This window comes from Macrotis lagotis, chromosome 5 (assembly GCF_037893015.1).
Source record: "Macrotis lagotis isolate mMagLag1 chromosome 5, bilby.v1.9.chrom.fasta, whole genome shotgun sequence".
NCBI lineage: Eukaryota > Metazoa > Chordata > Mammalia > Peramelemorphia > Peramelidae > Macrotis > Macrotis lagotis.
This window is the reverse complement of record NC_133662.1, coordinates 211,653,256-211,674,248: the sequence shown is the minus strand read 5'-3', so window position 1 is coordinate 211,674,248 and position 20,993 is coordinate 211,653,256. Positions and strand designations below refer to the sequence as shown.

At 35.2% G+C, this 20,993-nt stretch overlaps 1 protein-coding gene across 2 annotated transcripts in view; it reads left to right on the top strand.

Annotated features, from left to right (window-relative positions):
• The window catches only part of HENMT1 (HEN methyltransferase 1), a 35,896-nt gene that overhangs the window by 1,307 nt on the left and 13,596 nt on the right, over positions 1 to 20,993 (top strand). The window contains exons 2-5 of one of the 2 annotated variants that reach the window (XM_074188312.1): positions 627 to 755; positions 9,910 to 10,022; positions 12,451 to 12,579; positions 15,825 to 16,007. In XM_074188312.1, coding sequence (XP_074044413.1) covers positions 636 to 755; positions 9,910 to 10,022; positions 12,451 to 12,579; positions 15,825 to 16,007 — 545 coding nt within the window. In that variant the 5' untranslated portion in view covers positions 627 to 635. Of the gene's footprint in view, positions 1 to 626; positions 756 to 9,909; positions 10,023 to 12,444; positions 12,580 to 15,824; positions 16,008 to 20,993 lie in introns of both variants that reach the window. The other variant, XM_074188311.1, reaches the window with a different exon arrangement.

Sequence of the window (20,993 nt, the reverse complement as noted above, 5' to 3'; positions counted from 1 at the left end):
TTTTTTAGGTTTTTTTCCAAGGCAAATGGGGTTAAGTGGCTTGCCCAAGGCCACACAGTTAGGTCATTATTAAGTAAGTGTCTGAGACCGGATTTGAACCCAGGTACTCCTGACTCCAGGGCTGGTGCTTTATCCAGTGTGCCACCTAACCGCCCCGAATTAGTACTTATCAATACGTTAATTATGTTATTTTAGGGTTTTTGTACCAGGAAAAAAAATCTTTCAGAATGTAAGACACTAGGAAGTTGTTTTAGAAGGAACTTTTAAAAATGTTGAGCACTTTTTTTTTTTGCTTTGAAAAAATGAGATCCAAAGAATTTACATAAAACTCTTAAGCTTACATAGCTCATGAAGAGTAGAGCCAGGATTTGAACCTATTTCTTCTAATTTTAAATCCAGAAATTTTTCCCATGTGATTTCAATTATATTTTAGTTGAGAAAGTGTAATACAATATAAGGTGTATTTAAAATGGTCTGTGATTTTTCAGATACCTTTCCAATAATGATATATTGAAGATAAATTTAGCTGGGTTCTTAAGAATTCTTTTTTTAATCATTATAATTAGTCATCTAGGGAGAGGTTTAAAAATTGGATGTTTAGAGAAACTTTGTCTTTTTATTTTTAGAGAATCGTTATGGTTGATTCAGTCGGTCAAGGACTTCAAGTAAAGGAGAATATTAAATTCATACCTTCATTATCTGAACAGCGGCATAAGTTTGTATTAGATTTTGTACGGAAACACAAACCTCAGAAGGTTGGTTGTTACTTCATTGTTTTCAGTATGTACAAACATAAAGAAAGCTTTCTTTAGACATTTCTTAAAATGGTTGCAGAGGAAATCAAAAAGCCTGTTAATATTTCCCTGAATTTTTTCCCCCCTGTCCTTTCATCACTTCGGCCTAGTATAGCACAGTTGTTATTTATTTATTTTGAATTTTAGAATTTTTCCCCTACCCTCCCCCCCAGAAGGCAGTCTGTTAGTCTTTACATTGTTTCCATGGTTTACATTGATTTAAGTTGAATGTGATGAGAGAGAAATCATATTTAGAAGGAAAAAAATATAGTCTTTGGTCTTTGTTCAAACTCCACAATTCTTTTTCTGGATACAGATGTTATTCTCCATCACAAATACCCCAAAATTGTGCCTGTTTGTTTCACTGATGGAATGAGCAAGCCCATTAAGGTTGATCTGGTTCTGATCATCTCCCTCAGCATCAGTTCATGCAAATCCTTCCAGGCTTCCCTGAATTCCCATCACTCCTGGTTTCTAATAGAATAATAGTGTTCCATAACATACATATACCACAATTTGTTCATCTATTCCCCAGTTGATGGACATTCACTTAATTTCCAATTCTTCTAGCATAGCACTTGGAATAAAGGTGCATAAAAAAGTTTTGAGTTGAGTGTATTGCAGTTTCAACATTTTAGTGTTTGGCTAAAATTTAATGAACTTGATTTTTGTATTTAGGAAAGGTAGGCCTATTAAACTGAATTAACCATTATCCATTATTAAAAAAATAGATTTTCACTTAATGGCATTTAGAATTGCTTTACGTATTTGATAAAGTGTTGTCATGAATTAGGGTCTGTTGCACTTGATCAAATGCTATACTAAAATTTCAGTCATCTATCTTTGTGTTGAAATGGAGTTGTGCTTACAAAGAGTATAGACCTGATAGGTGCATTCATTCATAATAAACAGAATTTTCAATAGGCATCTTAGATTAGAGTAGTATTCATGTCTTAGGATCTCTGTGTGTGGTATGCATGATGGGTGACTGACCTTTTTTCCTCTTTTGCCCATTTCTCTGTTCATTGAAAAGCTCCTTGTCCTCTTTCTTGAGGAAGCTAGGTGTTTCTCACCTACCTTTCCATCCTTTTACTTGCATTCTCAGTTACATTAATTCATTTCAGCAAGCATTGATTCTGTGTCTGCTATTTATCAGGAACTGTACTAGTTGTGGGAATGCAATAATAAAATAGTCCTTCTCTTTGAGGAGCTTACATTCTACTGGGGCAAAGCCACATGGCTACAGATTAGAAATGCAAAGTATATATCTAGTAATTTTTAAGGGACAGGATGAGAATATTAATCTGGGGGGATAAGAAAAAAGACCTCGTACAGAAAGTGGTAACAACTAAGGTTTTAAGGAATCCCGGAATTCTAAGAGCTAGAGGGGATGGAAGAACCCTAAGGCAAAGGGGAGCTTTTGCAAAGGCAGGAAGGGAACATGGGGTGTGTGTGTGTGTGTGAGAGAGAAAGTGAGATAGCAAGTAAGTTAGTTTAGCTAGAATATATAGTGTACGGAAGGGAACATTGTTGGATGGACTGGAGTCAGATTGTAAAGGACTTAAATGCCACAGAGAAGTTTGTGTTTCATCCTAGAGATGTTTGGGAGCCATCTAGGATTCTTAAGCAGGGAAATGACATGGTTCAGGAGTATTATAAATTTGTCAGTTTTCTAGACCATGAATTGTAGAGGGGAGAGACTGGAAGCAGAGAAACCAATTGGGGGCTATTTTAATAATGCAACCAAGAAAATGATGGGGGTATAGAAGAAAAATACTGTACTCTGCATTTTGGGTGCAGCCTGAAAATAAAATATATTAATTGAATTTTAATTCTAAATTTATTTTCTCTATTAGAGGAAGAAAATCCAAAGGAACAAAAATTTCTTTTATCTCTTAGAATCTCTCAAGTCATTTTTTACTTTGTATTTAATAATTTTCCCAAACATCAAAATTCTGCAACAAGATAAAACATAGTTGCAGGTTTCTGGTGAAAGTTCAGTCAGCATTTTGCTTGATGAAATAGAACTGCTTGAAAGTTATTTAAATTTTCAATACACTGGAGGGTCTTTTTTCCTATAATGGTGTTTTTGCTCTTTAACATCTCTTTCCAAGGGCTCTGCTTCCATCTTGGTTAAAGGTAAACTTGTGAAATACTTATGTTAAATGTATTAATTAAAATCTTTTAAATTTCAATTTCTTTTTTTTTTTAGGAAAAAGTTCTTCTAGTCTAATTAGGCATTTCCCTGTAAACTAATTAAGCCTTTGATAATTTGATTTTTAAAAAGATCTTAGTGCTGGACTTTGTTTCAGGATTGATCATTAAAAATAATACAGTTTTCTCCTATTAGACCAAAGACCTCTTGATATATTATGATACATATTCTAAAGAGCAAACATGGTTGAGGAGCGAGGGAAGAGGAGTTGCAGTAGCCTTTCACAAAGATCTTGAATTAGGGTGGTATTTGCATGAGTGCAAAAAAAAAAGGAGAGGAATGGAAAAGATGTTTGCTAGTCTAAAATCAATAAGACTTAGCTCCTTATTGGGGGTATGACATAGAGGGAAGAATCAAGGATGATTCCTAATTTTAGAACCTGAATTCCTAGAAGAATGTCAATGTCCTTGACATAATTAGGGAAATTAGGAAGAGAGGGGGAAAAAAAGGGGGAGGAGTGGAAAGAGGAGTTCAGTTTTGGACATGATATAGTTGAGATACCTATGGGACACTAGATTGTACATATAGATTTGGAATTCATTTGCAAAAAGATGGACTAATGAGACACTCCTCTCCTCTCCCCCCACCCCCGAGAGAGAGTATTGAGAATGGAAAAAAGTCTTGAATCAGATTAAAATGTAATTGGGAAATTATTAACAAAGAAAAATGTAAGACATGGGTAATATTACATTTTAAAATAAAGTCAGTATGCAGCCTCTGGAAATCGTGGCTATTTTAGTGGCCTGAGTTTCTATTTGAGTTTGACAGAGATAAAAGTTCACTCTATTTGAGTGAACAAGAAAACCTTAGTAATGCCTAAAAAGGGAGTGGAAGTTATATGATGATCCAGCAAAGAAGACTTAGGCATAGTTAGGTAAGAAGAGAACCAGGAGAAAGCAATGTTCATGAGTATTGGGGAAAGGAATACCAACAATGAGGTGAAGAAAGATGAGCATGAAAATCAAATTTAGTCAGTTGGTGAGGTGAGAAGTGAGTGAGAGGTGATAAGTCATCAGTGTGGTTATCTTTTCCTAGGATTTTATTCTAAAGTTAGTATTTTAAAAGCTATCAGTATCTTAAATGTTAGAGCTTTTAGGTATCATCAAAGAGTATGGAATTATGATGTGGAGTTTAGGATCTTTGTCTTGCTCCTGAATTCATACTCCTAACCATCTGTATCTTGTGGGAAAAAACCAACTATGTGGAAGCTTCTGTGAGTGTATGCCTTATTCCAGATAAAGGAGATGAGAGGATAATAGGTATACTACAGTGATTGACAGAATTGTATTTCATCTTTGAAAGAAACAGTCAGATTTCTTTAATGTTCTAGGTTTTAGTGTGGTTGGAAGACATTTTGGGGGTTAGGTTTTGATCAGTTGATTCTGACTCTTAGGATTTGACTGATTGGCATTCCTTTAAATGTTTCTAAAGACTAGCAAAAGTCATTATTATGAGGCTGTTAGTATTTTTATAATAGAAGAATAAGTTTCTACTTAAAAAACTACTTAGATATTTACTTCTCTAATTTACAGAATACCAAATAATAAAAATATGTAAAACATTGATAATTCATTCTGTTTATAAAAAGATTCAAACCAGTTATTCTACTGTTAAGTTCTTTTTGTTGTTATGTCATCTATTCTATATGCTTTCTTTTTTTAATTAATTTTTATTAAAGATATTTGAGTTTTACAATTTTTCTCCCCAATCTTACTCCCCCCCCCCCCCCCCCCCACGGAAAGCAATCTGTCAGCCTTTACTTTGTTTCCATGTTGTACCTTGATCCAAATTGGGTGTGATGAGAGAGAAATCATATTCTTAAAGAAGAGAAAAGAAGTCTAAGAGGTAACAAGATCAGACAAAAAGATATCTGTTTTTTTTCTAAATTAAAGGGAATAGCCCTTGAACTTTGTTCATACTCCACAGCTCCTTATCTGGATACAGATTGCACTCTCCTTTGCAGACAGCCCCAAATTGTCCCTGATTGTTGGCACTGATGGAATGAGTGAGTCCTTCAAGGTTGAACATCACTCCCATGTTGCTGTTAGGGTATACAGTGTTTTTCTGGTTCTGTTCATCTCACTCAGCATCAGTTCATTCAAATCCCTCCAGGCTTCCCTCAATTCCCATCCCTCCTGGTTTCTAATAGAACAATGGTGTTCCATCACATACATATACCACAGTTTGCTAAGCCATTCCCTAATTGAAAGACACTTACTTGATTTCTAATTCTTTGCCACCACAAATGGGGCTGCTATAAATATTTTTGTACAAGTAATGTTTTTACCCTTTTTCATCATCTCTTCAGGGTTTAGACCCAGTAGTGGTATTGCTGGGTCAAAGGGTATGCACATTTCTGTTGCCCTTTGAGCATAGTTCCAAATAGCTCTCCAGAAGGGTTGGATGAGTTCACAGCTCCACCAACAGTGTATAGTGTCCCAGATTTCCCATAACCCTTCCAACAATGATCATTATCCTTCCTGGTCATATTGGCCAATCTGAGAGGTGGTACCTCAGAGAAGCTTTAATTTGCATTTCTCTAATTAATGATTTAGAGCATTTTTTCATATGGCTATGGATTGCTTTGATCTCATCTGTAAATTGCCTTTGCATATCCTTTGACCATTTGTCAATTGGGGAATGGCTTTTTGTTTTAAAAATATGACTCAGTTCTCTGTATATTTTATAAATGAGTCCTTTGTCAGAATCATTAGTTGTAAAGATTGCTTCCCAATTTACTACATTTCTTTTGATCTTGGTTACATTGGTTTTATCTATGCAAAAGCTTTTTAATTTAATGTAATCGAAATCATCTAATTGGTTTTTGATGATGTTCTCCAACTCTTCCTTAGTCATAAACTGCTTCCCTTTCCATAGATCTGACAGGTAAACTAGTCCTTGATCTTCTAATTTGCTTATAGTATAGTTTTTTATGTCTAAGTCCTGTAACCATTTGGATCTTATCTTGGTAAAGGGTGTGAGGTGTTGGTCTAATCTAAGTTTCTTTCATACTAATTTCCAATTATCCCAGCAGTTTTTATCAAAGAGGGAGCTTTTTATCAAACAGCAGATTACTATAATCATCTCCTGCTTTTACACCTAGTCTGTTCCACTGGTCCAGCACTCTATTTCTTAGCCAATACCAAACAGTTTTGATGACTGATGCTTTATAATATAATTTTAGATCAGATAGGGCTAAGCCACCTTCTTTTGCACTTTTTTTCATTAAGCTCCTGGCAATTCTTGACTTTTTATTTCTCCATATGAATTTACTTACAATTTTTTTCTAACTCATTAAAGTAATCTTTTGGAATTTTGATTGGTAGGGCACTAAACAGATAGTTTAGTTTTGGTAGAATTGTCATTTTTATTATATTAGCTCTATCTATCCATGAGCAGTTGATATTTGCCCAGTTATTTAAATCTGATTTAATTTGTGGGAGAAGTGTTTTATAATTGTTTTCAAAAAGATTCTGAGTCTGAATGTCTGTCCCTTCTAGTTCAGTATATTCTATTGAATAGAGTCAAAATTCCTGAGAGTTATTAGGGTCTTTCTCCCAAGTGGGGTTAAAGCCAGTTACATCTCTTAGATAGCAGTCTCATGGATAGGGCATGAATGTCCATCATTTCTGGCTAGGTATATTATCTCTGTTAGAGTTACAATTTTCAAGATTTATGAGAATCTTTTTTCCCCCATGCTGGGATATAGCCAGTTTCAACTTACTGGATTGCATTCTTTTTTCCTTTTACCACCCCCCCCTTTTTTTTTTTTTACCTTTTCATGTGTCTTTTCAACCTTCTGTTTGATGTCCAAATTTTCTGTTTAGCTCTGGTCTTTTCATTAGAAATTTTTGGATTTCTTCCATTTCATTAAATGTCAATCTTTTTTCCCTGGAAGAGAAGGCTCAGCTTGGTGGGAAAGTAGATTCTTGGCTGCATTGCAAGCTGGCTTGCTCATTTAAATGTCTCATTCCAGGCCCTGTGATCCCTTAATGTTGATGCAGCCAGGTCCTGTGTGATCCTTTACTGTGGCTCCTTGATATTTAAATTGTTTCTTTCTGGCTGCTTGCAGGATTTTCTCTTTTATCTGATAGTTCTGGAGTTTGGCCACAACATTCCTTGTTTTCATTTTAGGATCTTTTTCTGGTGGGGATTGATATACTCTTTCAATAACTACTTTGCCCTCCGATTCCATGATATCAGGGCAGTTTTCCATCACTAGATCCTGTAATATTAAGTCCAGGCTTTTTTTTTCTTCAATGTTTTCAGGAAGTCCTATAATTTTCAGGTTGCCCCTCCTTGATCTATTCTCAAGATCAGTGGTTTTGTTGATGAGGTATTTTACATTTGCTTCTATTTTTTCTATTTTTTGATTTTGTTTAACTGACTCTTGCTGTCTTATGGAGTCATTAGTTTCTGTAGACTCCATTCTTTTTAGGGGGGAGGAGTTTTCTTCATTAATCTTTTGCAACTCCTTTTCCAGTTGGTCAATTCTACTTTTGAATTTAGCTTTCCATTTGACCACTTGAGGTTTTGAGAGAATTAATTTCTTTTTGCATTTGCCCATTTGAAGATCTGAGAGAATTATTCTCATTTTGTAATTGTCCAGTTGTTGATCTGAGAGATTTATTCTCCTTTTGTATTTGTCCAATTGTACTTTCTAAGGTTTTTTCTTGTTGCAAGGTATTAATCGTCTCTCCCAAATTTTTAAGCTCCTTCCTTATTTCTTCAAGGAAGTCTTTCTGTGCTGAAGACCAGATAGTATTCTCCTCAGAGGTTCTAGGCCTCTCTGAGTTAGGGTCTTTCCCTTCCAAGAATTTTTCTATGGATCCACCTTTCTGCTGACCCCTCCTTCATTTTGCTAAGACCCGAGTTTTGGAGGGGCTGGTTCATAGGGGCTTGGGATCGCTAAAGGCTTTACTCCCTGAGTGCAATTTCTCTGGCTGGCCAGTAGGAGGTGCTGGTTGCTTTCTCTGGAGTGTCTGTGACCTTGGCTGAGGCCTTCTCTCTTTGCTTAAAGGGAGGAGTTGGAGCTAATGAATTCTTTTGCCTTCAATCAATGATGGGCTTTACCCTGGCCTGAGGTCATTCCTCAGCTGGCCTGGTTCTTCTGCTCACACACCTGGGCCTGAGGCAGAAGTAGTTTGCATTTGTAAGGGAAGAAGTCTGAGTTGTAATGGGACCAGAGGAGCCCAGGATGGTGTCCTCAGTTCTCCTGCACCAGAACTCTCCCTCCAGCCCTGTCCCCAAGTTCCAGGGGGACAGCACCAACACCAGCGCCTCAGCTCCCCCGCTGACCCAGCCCCACCCTGTCCAGCAGGTCCAGCTCTCAGACTCCCGGTTCCAATTCAACTGTTAATCTGGTTGATCCGGGGCTGATCCTCCCTTTGAGCCCAGACTCACCTGCCCAAATTCAGCCAAAGCTGCTGCCGGAGACAAATCCTGAGGTAGATGTTATTTCTCCTGGCTTTTCTTTCTGGGTTTTGTGGGTCGGATTTCTTTTAAGAGGTTAGTTTCATGTGATAGAAGGGGAAGAGATCAGTAGACTTTAGAACTGTGCCTGTCTTCTCTCCGCCATCTTGGTCCTTCATCTATAATATGCTTTCTTTTTTTTTTAAAATTTATTTTTATTAAAGATATTATTTGAGTTTTACATTCCCCCCCATCTTTCTTCCCCCCCCCCCACAGAAAGCACTCTGTCAGTCTTTACTTTGTTTCCATGTTGTACCTTGTTCCAAATTGGGTGTGATGAGAGAGAAATCATATCGTTAAAGAGAAGAGCAGTCTAAGAGGTAACAAGATCATACAATAAGCTGTCTGTTTTTTTTTTTTTCCCCCTAAATTAAAGGGAATAGTCCTTGCACTTTGTTCAAACTCCACAGCTCCTTATCTGGGTACACATGGTTCTCTCCTTTGCAGACAGCCCAAAATTATTCCCGATTGTTGCACTGATGGAATGAGCAAGTCCTTCAAGGTTGAACATCACTCCCATGTTGCTGTTAGGGTGTACAGTGTTTTTCTGGTTCTGCTCATCTCATTCAGCATCAGTTCATGCAAATCCCTCCAGGTTTCCCTGAAATCCCGTCCCTCCTTGTTTCTAATAGAACAATAGTGTTCCATGACATACATATACCACAGTTTGCTAAGCCATTCCCCAATGGAAGGACATTTACTGGATTTCCAATTCTTTGCCACCACAAACAGGGCTGCTATAAATATTTTTGTACAAGTAATGTTTTTACCCTTTTTCCTCATCTCTTCAGGGTATAGACCCAATAGTGGTATTTCTGGGTCAATATAATATGCTTTCTATAACACCTGAGACATGCATTGAAATTAAAAAAAACTTTATGCTATTTTTTTGGCAAGGCAATTGGGTGAAATGACTTGCCCAAGGTCACACAACTAGTTAAGTGTCTGAGCTTGGATTTGAACTCAGGTCCTCCTGACCCCAGGGCCAGTGCTCTAACCACTATACAACCTAGCTTCCCCATATGCTATTACTTTTTTTACTTTGTTTAAAAATTAATTGACATCATTGTGTTTATAGTATTTATAGTTTAGTAAAGTATAGTATTTATTTTTTCTTAGGAGTGTGATGCTATGCTTCAATGAGGGAGTAACTGATGGATTTAGTTAGTTGTTAAGAACTCAGAAGTTAAGTGAATTGCCTATTGTCACATAGTTGGTATCATGTCAGAACTAGAGAAACCTGTCTTCCACATCTGGCTCTAAATGTAACCCTATCCTTTATGTCATGCTGCTTTTCCAGGTCATTATTATATTCTGTTCTCATTTCCTGGAATCTACTTAATTCATGCTTGAATATATTTTTGTATAAAATATCTAATAAAAATACCTTTGAGATAATATATGATTGTCTTTTCCATTTTATTGTAGGTTGCAGATTTGGGATGTGCCAATTGTAAGCTGTTATGGAGGCTAAAATATCATGAATCCATTGAGGTGCTTGCTGGATTGGATATTGATGAGAACATATTAACACGGAACATGTAATATTTTACCTGAAAATTTTTTAAAGTCTTTGCTTTTATATTAATATAATGATTAAGTTTAATTTTTTAAATATTGAACTTGAAAATATTGAGAAGACTGAGAAAAGAGACTCAAGATCAGTGAGATTTTTTTGGGGGGGAGGGTCATTATATCTCTGCATTGGCTCAGACTTTTAAAATGGTATGGGGTACCACTTTATTGTGTGAAAGCCATGAAAGGAATATGAAATTACTATTAAATGTCATTAAGATGACCCTCAGTAAATGAGACCGTTCTTGAATCCAAGTCTATTTTGCTCTTATTCTACTCTAGCTTTCTTATTATTGTAAAAGATAGTATAGCCTGTGGGTCACTTTTATCATTTAATTTTGGAATGTTGAAACTGCTGTTCTATTTTTATGAGTAAAAGATGAATGTTGTTAAGTTTTTCCAGTTGCTTCAAACAACCAATTGATTGAAATATTGGAAATACAAAATCATAAATCAATGATCTAGAGTTGATTGCAAAACAAAAACCAAACAAAACATTTACCTTTGGAGCAAAATAGGATAAAGGTTCCCAGATAAGGTAGTTTCTATGTATGTGTTAAGATCATCCAAAATTTGTCAATGAAATTGTAGACATTTTATTTAATGAACTCATCTGATAAACAGTTTCATAAATTGATGTATATAAAGCCCTATGCAAACTTTAAATGACTATGTCAGTTAAATAAAAATAAATGCAGCATAAAGTAGAAGACATAATCACTACAGATACTTGCTAATATTCTTGAATGAATCCTGTGTATAAAGTCCAAATAGATTTTTTTAGATAGCCCATTTTACAAGTAATATATTGGTTGCTTAAATTTCAGAACACTACAGGACACCTCATTGAAATCCTTGATCAGTCTCATTCTAGCAGTCTACATGGGAAATAGCAAATAGTAAAAGTATATGTCACCTAGATGATAAACATGTGGAAGGAGTAGCCTAATGAGTTGATACTATCTGAACATGCATAAAATCTGCTGATGAACAATGAACCAGGCTTAAAACTGGTTTGGAAAAAGAATCATTGTATCTTATAGTCGTCCATGCCACTTAACATTGATTGTGAACAGTTTCTTGCTGCAAAAACCTAGCTGTTAAATCTCTTATTCTTCAAATGATATTGTAATGGTTATGATCATGGAATTCCATTTTGGTAGTATGTGATAAAATGGATGTATGCTATTACCTCTGATGAAACTTGCATGTGAGAACAATTAGTAATCAGGAACATTTATGAATACAAAAAGAGATGAATCAGTCATGTGATAATTATGATGGGATGACTTGATTTAATGGCTTGATCAATATATTTATATTACTGATTTTAGTACTAGAAGGATGAGAAAAGGACTCAGTAAATTATCTATTAATGGATAGAGAATGGGGTCATAGCATCATAGAAATTTTGTAGTACAATACACAGTTTGAGGCCCTTAGTTTCTGCTTTAAAAATTAATCATTTTTCTTAGACTAAAAAAGACTTGTGATTCCATTTTCACAAACTAATTTAGTGATTGAATATCATTTGGGCTTGAAATATCAATGGAACCTATAAATGCTGATCTTACAATGGGGATTAAAAAAAGGCATTCCCCCCTTCCCAGATAAAAGGAAGTTGGTAATTTTTTAGAGTTAAGTCTAGAAAAGTAAATTTTCAGTATTATTTAATTTATTGAATTATATGCAATTAAAATTTATTTTCAATATTAGAAATGCCATATAATTTTACACATAATTTCATATCAAGTGTTTTAGTGAAAAATATTGCTAGCATCAAAATTTTCTCAAAACCCCTATTTCTAGATAATTTTCTATAGAAAGAGTTTGATACTACTCTATGTAAATTTATTAATTTAAATCTCAGTTGATTTTTGCCGGCATTTATCTTACTTTCTTAATACAATAACTTCTAGGAATGTTCTTATGAGGATGAAAAATTTGAATTTAGATACCTATTCATAAATGATAGTCTTATGATTGCTAGTCCTTAAAATCATAATAATTCTCTACTATGCTAAAAAAGATTGGCTTTTGCCTATTGATACTTTTGTCCTTTTAAATTTCAGGTATCCTGTAATACCAGCTCTAAAAAGTATTTTCTAGGGAGGGTGTGGTTATCTGTCATCTCAGCTGATATTATCAGTAGGCCCAGAAGTACTGTGGCAAAATAAGCGTGATTTTTATTTTATTAACTTCCTTTTATTTTCTGCCCTTAGAATTTTTGTAGTTTATGCAGTAATTTGAGTCTCATATTGGGTTTGCTATGAATAATTATTTGGTAATAAATTTTCTTTACCTTGAAGGCCTGGTGGCCCTTTGTTAATAAACATGAGCATCAGACTTGGAGCATTTTTAGTCACTTTTAAAATCATACTTTTACAGTTATAGGTTACATACCGGTGCTGGAGACTATCTAGACCCCAGGGAGAGACCTTTAACTATTACCTTATATCATGGCTCTGTGGTGGAAAAAGATCCTTGTCTCCTTGGATTTGATTTGATAACTTGCATAGAACTGTGAGTATTTATCTGACAGGTATATTGCATATTAAGTTAAAGAATTTTTTTTGCCTAAATTAGTGAGAATAAAAGGAAAAATGACATGTTTTAAATGACTGTTTTAGTACTATTTTAATACTTGTGCAAATGCAATGCTGGCCTTTTAGAGCCACTTCCTTCCAAACTGAAACCAACCAGTTAAGTCAGTCAGCATATAGTAAATTGTATTATGTGAGACAGAGTGGAGGTAATATGTGCATAGTGACCACAAATCCTCATTAAAAGATCTCAAAACTTAGACCAAGACCATAACAAATCTTAGTAAAATACAGATGCAAAATGAGACATGAGCTACTTGCTAGATTGGATCAGTTGGTTTTATTTAACTACACTTAGTGGTTATAAGAGAGTTCTGTTGGGAGAAGAGTGACAGTGTTTTAAAAAGACATGAATAAAACATGGATAGGGTTGAAGAGTCAAGTCACTTTCTTTCTCTCGTTTTTCAAATGGTGTGTAAATTATGCTTTGGAGGAGAAGTAGTCTAGCTTTTATGTAGTATGCCCTAACTGACTTTACCCTTGAAATGATAGTAACTTTGAGTTCATTAATATCCAGAGGAGGAGTAATAGAGACTAACAGTTTCCCCCTTTAAAGTTTATGCTCCTTGAGGGCAGGAATTGCTTTTTTTTTTTTGACTTGTGCTTAATACTGTGCCTGACACATAGTCATGTAATGTTAAACATTTACTAATATATGGAAAATCAGAGTTCTCGCCTGTGAACAATGGTTAGTGGTTCATATATGAAAATTTTCTTTTGGAGACAAAAATGAAGCCCTTCATATTCTATACTTAGTTCAAGTTGGGCTAATCATGCAGAGATTAATTTTTTCTTTGTGATGAAATTTTGATGAGAATTTAAATTAAGCTTATTGACCTTTGATTTTGAATGCTTTACTTTTTTTAATTGGAAAATTAAGGTAATGTTGACTCTTCTGTGCAGTTATGAGGACTCCATGGTGACATTCTATAGTTCTGGTGAATTGAATTTATTAATAATAACTAGGTGCTGCTATTATCTCTTTATTCTCTGGGTAGACACATTGATTTTTGTCTTTGTGGTCCACAGATCATTCTTGGCAGAAGGAAAAAAGCAGAGTAAGAATTAGGTCACTCAAGTCATTCTCCTTTTCTTTGATTCTCCTTTTTCCAATATACTTTTAAAAAAACCCACTTTATTATCTTAGAAATTAGAACATTTGACTAGCTTAGTATAGTAAAATGTTTATCTTAAATAGATCCTCTTCTAACAAGAAATCTATTGACATATTAATATCATTATGAGGTTTAGATGCAACTTTAGAAACTTATCCAGTGAGTTATTATTTTTAATTAAATATGCTATCACACAAGGAGACTGACATTCATTGTTGACACAATGGGAGAATTTTTAAAAATGAAAGGGACTCCTCTGGTCATCTAGTTGAACCAATACCCAGAAAAGCACCCCCTCTACAATATATTTAATAAGTGGTCATTTGGCTTCTGTGTGCTGGGAGGGAGTTTGCTTCTCAAGGAATCATGTTGGCACAGTGAATAGATTCTGAATTGGAATCGGACCCGAATCTAAAACCTACCCCAGATACTTAACCACTCACATCTACCCCGTGATATTGTTAGGCACAATTGAGATTAATATATATGTAAACACTTAGCAAAAGTGTTACGTAAATGCTAACTATTGTTATTTTACTTATGTTCAGCCCTAATTTTTTGAGAAGCTCTTTGTTAGCTGCCATGTGTCTGGTTTTTTTTTTTCCCCCACTCAGAAAAAGAACTGTAAGCCTGATTCAAACCACTACCTCATATTGCTCTGCTTTAAGGAATGATTGATTTACTCCTTCATCTCCCTTCTTACAAAACCACTCATGCTTGGTATATACTTGACTGGACTTATTCACAAATTCTTTACTTTTAGTGGTTCCCTGAAGTTGTGTCTTCTATCTTCTTCCTTCCTGTCTCTTCTGATACTCTTCCTGTTTAATACAAATCTTCCTCTTTCTTTCATATAATTGATAATTACAGCCTCATAGATATCATTTTTATTGTGGCTTTTCATTTTTTCCCCCTCAACTTTCTTTTTAGACATGTAATCCTTTCTGGATTGATGAATATTTTTCATTCCCTTAATTGCAAATTCCTTGATCAGAGAACATATAATTAAAAGAGCACTGACAGTCAGAGGACTTGACTTGGGTTCAGATCTCATCTCTGATGCTTACTCCCTGGGTGACTTTGGGCACATCATTTAGCCTCTCAGCCTCAGTTTACAAGGTCCTCTCAAGTGCCTTTTGCTCTAGATCTATGATCTAACCAAGACTAAAACTAAAAGCATTAAACACTTTTAAAATGGGCATTTGTGCAAACTAGCCCCTTGATGATGATCTCACTCTGGATTTAATTTCTGATGGTCCTTTTTGGAATGCCACCTAAGTATTTTGTACATAATCCCCTTGGCTAACACTGGGCTTTGGAGAGGATATGGGGAATATAAAAAATACGTTTTCTAGTCGAGGTGAATTATTTTCTGTCTCCACATCTACCTTTTGTCTTCCAGCCTCCATGTTGTTGTTCATTTCTGTCTTGTTCTTAGAATGTCTTCATCTTTTTTTAACCAAGAAAATGGGGGCTCGTTGAGGGCAGCTATTGTTTATTTTTGATTTTACATTGCTATTTCATTGCACAGGACCTGACTGAGTAGGTGTTTGACAACTTCTTGGTTGATAGAATTTCTGCTTGTACTTTAAAACCCAAGTCAGCTACCTCTTAAGTAAAACCTTGCTTTGATGGTTGTTCTCCCCAGCTCCTGGGTTAGTAAGAACCTTAGGTCTGACATGTTAAGGTGTTTCTAAAATACGTGTCTCATCCAGCACCTAGTTCCAAAAACTTTAAGCTATGTCCTGGGTTTTCAAGTGACTTAAAACTTAGATGAGGATATAAGACTCCTAAAGTAAAGCAGTAGATGGAGAAAAAAATGAGAACTACTGATTATCTGCTTTTCTTTGTATTTTTAGCAGTCAGCACTGTCTGATACATATTTTTTACAGTAAGTGCTTAATAATTAAATGTTTGTTGACTTGATGAGTAAATTTTGTGATGACCTCTATGTGATACTATAGATATTTTAAAAGTTAATTTATCTGAATTAATTTAAAGAGTTAAAATCAAATTATATTTAAATTTTATTGAATCTTAACCTTTTCAGAATAGAACATCTAGAAGCCAAAGAATTGGCCAAGTTCCCAGAAGTAATATTTGGATTCTTCTCTCCATCTATGGTTATTATCAGCACACCAAATTCTGAATTTAATCCCTTGTTTTCCGGAAAGACACTATTCCGACATCCAGATCACAAGTTTGAATGGAATAGAACACAGTTTCAGAGCTGGTGAGTTTTGTGAGTAATTGTCACAGTTTATTTTAAAGTAATTAGAGTTCGTTTTTATATGTTAAAGTATACATAAAATTACAGGATAAATGAAAAAAATATTAATTTGCCATATATTATGTTAACTTTTGGGAATACAAATCAAAAAGCAAGACAGTTTCTGTTCTCAAAAGAGCTCACATATTTTAATATAAATGAATATTTTATCTATTTTCCAATTACATATTATGGTAGTTTTCTCTCAATCTTTTTTATTTTTTTTGGCATGGTTTTGAGTTTTACAATTTCTCTCCTTCCCTCCCCCTCCCCCTAACAGAAGGTAATCTGATATAATCTTTATATTTGTTTCCATGATATGCATAGATCAAAATGGGATGTGTTGTGAGAGAAGAATCAAATCCATAAGAAAGAAAGAAAATATTAGAGAAAGCAAAATTATATAATACATAAGACAACTTTTAAAAATTGAAGATAACAAGCTTTGGTCTTAGTTTAAACTCCACACTTCCTTCTTTAAATATAGATGGTATTCTTTATTACAAATTCCCTAAAATGTCCCTGATTATTGCATTGATGGAACAAACAAGTCCATCATAGTTGATTATACACCTTAACAACATTGTAGGGTAATGATATTTCTTCTGGTTCTGCTTATCTCACTCAGCATCAATTTATGCAATTCTTTCCAGGCTTTTCTGAAATCCTGTCCCTCATGATTTCTTATAGAACAATAATGTTCTGTCATTTAAACATACCACAATTTGTTTAGTCATTCCCCAACTGATGGGCATCCCCTCAATTTCCAGTTCTTTTCCCACTACAAAAAGAGCTGCTATGAATATTTTTTGTACAGGTGGGATTTTTATCCTTTTATATAATCAAAGAGCTCATATTTTAATGAGGGAAAACAACATACATAGTTTTAACTCCAAGATATATACAAAGGGCCAGTGGTATCTCTAGAGTTCAGTGAAAAAGAGATATAAATACATCTTTTTTAAACTGTTTATTCCATTAGAATGATAGCCATTTCTGTTGTTGACCTATTTGATTATATCAAGGGCTTTGGTAAAGAAAATTCTTTCTGTGGGTATTTAGTAGTCACTGGCTACTTAAGAGTCAAAAACCGTAGCACCTGCAGAACCAAATTGAATTTCCATAAGGGTCAGTCTCCTAGAAAGTGTTTTTGTTAACTAGGCTAGAAGTCGGGCTAGCGATCTAATGGGTGGGGGTTCTAATATTTTTGGGGTTCCTGGGCTTATCTGCTTAATAAAGACAGTTCTTCAGTGGTTGTTGGTAGTAGCAGGACCTTTCTCTACAAGATGTACTTTTTTGGATGATAGGTAGAGGGTCAGGACTAGAGGAAGAGAACATAATATCATTGCATTAGAACTATATTGATGGTAGGACCAGATTTCTCAGCTTGTTTTGGACCATGATGAAAATAGGGACAGTGTTTGGGGATGGATGGGTGACTGCTATGGCTTTGTCATATTAGTTATTCCTTTCACCAGGAACATTTTAGATTAGTGTTTTTTTAATTGGAACTGCTTGTTTTTTTTTCCCCCCAAGGCTATTTATTCATCTTCTTGGTAACCTTATACAAGTTTATAATGAGAATACTTAAATCACAAAAGTATTTACATTGGATAAACTACCATTTAGTGCATTCTTCATGGACATTAGCTAGTTGATAAACATCTCCATTTTATCCATTTGGATATTAGATTTTGTTAAGTGCTCTATTAAAATTCAAGAGTATTAAATCTCTTGTATTCTTATCTACCAGTTCAAAAGCATGTCAAAAAGAAAACAAGATATTTGGTGTAACCTGTTCTTAACAAATCCCTTCTGGCTCTAAAATTACAATGCCTCTGTCTAAATACTTATCCCATCACTTAAATTTTGTCAGAGATCAGTCATGCTTGCTGATTTATTGTTTGACCTATTTATTACTTCTGCATTGGAGATTTTTTTTTTAAGAATAATACACACTTTGGGTTTCATCTTCTCAGAGCATGGCTGATATGTTTCCCCCCAATTATAAAGATTTCCCGTGAGAGTATTTTCATAATACTGCTTATTTCCTGAGTTCTAACATTGTTTCCCACCAGGATTATCAGTTAATATCAGTCAGCTAGACTTAATTAGCTTTTAGAAGGGGTTATTTACTAGAGTAGTAAAGAGCAATTTGTACAAAGTGTCCTCAAAAACCTGGGCCATATCCTTCCACCCAAACCCTGGAAATTACGGGGATGTGTGAGAAGATTAATTTACCCTGGAGTCCTTAAGATGTTTCTCTTAAATGAGGTGTAGTTTTTCTTCTGGGCACGTGAAGTACCTTGGATCTCCCTTCATTCTGTCCTTGACTCCCTGTGCAGACACTATCATCACCTAAAACTGACCTGAGGAAGGCGAGCACTCTAGCTGAAGGAAAGGTCTACAAAGCAAAGCAGATGTGGCATCTGAAAACTGATGGTGAATTAGGGAGGATTTTCTAAGACTGGAGAAAGCCATGCGAGACTTGTGAGGATGAGGTGAAACACAAAGTTCAGGTAATATTAGCCAGGCTAGTTTTGCTAGAATATATCAATAAGTATCTTAAGCACCTACTATGAATTTTTAATAGGGGAGAAAACATGCAAACAAATATATAAAAATCCAACTATGTGTAGAATAATTCAGAAATAATTAACAGAAAGACATAGGAATTAAAAGGGGTTGGGAAGATGAAAATAAGCTTGGAAAGATAGACCAGATAATGTGTGGCATTAAATGGCAAGTGGTAATAGAATGCATCTGAAGACTCAGGACCAGGTGAAGGACATGGTTGACCTGCATTTTAGAAAGATTATTTTGGCAGCTGTGAGAGGGAGAGACTTGGGGACCTATTGGGGACCTTGGGGACCAGGAGACCTATTAGGATATCATAATAGTCCATATAAGAGGTAGGGACAATTTGAATAAAAATTGTAGCCTTATGGGTTAAGTTAGAAGATGTGAAGTAGGATTGATGAAAAGGTTTGACAACTGAATGGATTCAGAAAACTAGGAAAGGGACTGCAAAGCTGGATACCTAGAAGGATGGTAGTAATAGGAAAATTTGAAAGAAAGGACAATTATAGTTTGTAGACTATATTTTATTATCATTAAGTTTTTTCTATTTTTCTTGTCCTGGTTCTTTATATTCTTCCTTACATTTTTATGTTCATTTGTCATTCACTGGACTCCTTTAAATTGCTTTTTGCCTCCTAATTCCTTTATTGTGTAGGGGATAAGTATCTGAGCCAAACTGACCTTGTAGCAGAATAGGTGATAGCTCTTATGTGTTAGGGTGTTGGGGTCACTGAAATGATTGACATAATTTGTCATTAGAGTTAGTGAAATTTCTAAAAGAAAAGGGCCTAGGAAGAGCCCCTTTGGTAATAACTGCTGCTAACTTTAGGTGGGACATGGATGACTATCAAAAAAAATCATAATGTCAGAATTAGAAGGGATTTTGGTGGTCATCAAGTTTAACTTGTGCCTAGAAGAAGAATTGCCTCAGCTCCTGTTTGAAGACCTTCGAGAGTGCAGCCTATTCTATTTCCTTAGGTGGTTTTAAAAAATATTTATTTTTTCAATTACATGCAAAGATAGTTTTAGACAGTCCCACTAATATGTTAAGTTTTTTCTTGCATCACATATGAATTTGGTTCTTTGTAGCTTCCAGTTTGGTACTTTTGCCTTCTAGAGCTAAACAAAACACACCTAATCCCTCTTTCACATAAAAAAATGTCCTTCCTCAGTTCTCTATAGGCTCAACACCCCCAGTTTCTTCAACCCAGTCCTAATAGGGCAATTCACTATTTTGGCTTTCTAACCCTTTGGACTTTCCTCTTATTATTGTCTGTCCTAAAATATTGATGCCCAGAATGAAGTAATATGTTCTAATATTTTTTGAACAGGCAAGAGTACAGTAAGACTATCACATACTTATTCCTGGAAATTATGTTTTAGGATAATGAGGATTATGCTGTTTTGGGGGTGGGGGGTGGGGGGTGGGGGAGGAGTTACCTTGTTACACTTTTGGCTCATTGAACTGAGGGTCCAAAAGCAGTCAGACAGGAGACCAGCAGAGAGCAGCATTACAAAAGCTAAGAAAGAAGACAGTTTGCAGGAGGAAGTGTCAAAAATAAAGCAATTGAGAAGGATGAGAACTTTTTTTGAAGAGGCTATCAAATTTGTCAATGGTGGAGAAAGCAGTTTTAGGCAGTTTGCAAAGTCATATTGCAAGATGGTAAGAAAAGAGGGAATAAGGAAGTCAGGACAACAAGAGCCAAGCTGATAGACCTTTCTAAGCATTTAGTTGTGAAAAAGATAGAGAATGGAATAATAGAGGGTTTGCAGGGTCAAATACAGGATTGAATGAAGGAGAGGATAAAGATGAGAAGTGAATCTTAAAGATGAAAGAGGATGAATGGGAATCCGGGTCATAATTAAGAAGGTAGCCTAAGGAAAAAGAAAACCCAGTTAAAGGAAGAGACATTATTGCACAATATAGTTTCTTTTCTTTTTTTTCTTTTATTTAATATTTATTCTCATTTTGTGCAATTTTTTTTATACATTAATAAAATATTCTTGTTTAAGAGTAAACAAAATACCCCCTCCCCCAAAAAATATACTCACTTGAGCAATAAAGTAAAGGGGAGAGAAAAAAATTAAAATTAAAAAAATAGTAATAATTGTAGGTATGTCCAGGTGTTACAGTGGACAGAGCACCAGCCCTGGAGTCAGGAGCACCCAAGCCTATATCCGGCCATGTACACCCAGCAATCACCCAGCCGTGTGACATGTAAGCCATCCCAAACCCACTGCCCTGCATAAACCAAAAAAAGAAGAAAAAAGACATAAAATAAAATAGTAATAATAGTAGGGGTGGCTGGGTGGCGGACAGAGCACTGGCCCTTGAGCCAGGAGCACCTGGGTCTGAATCTGGCCTTAGAT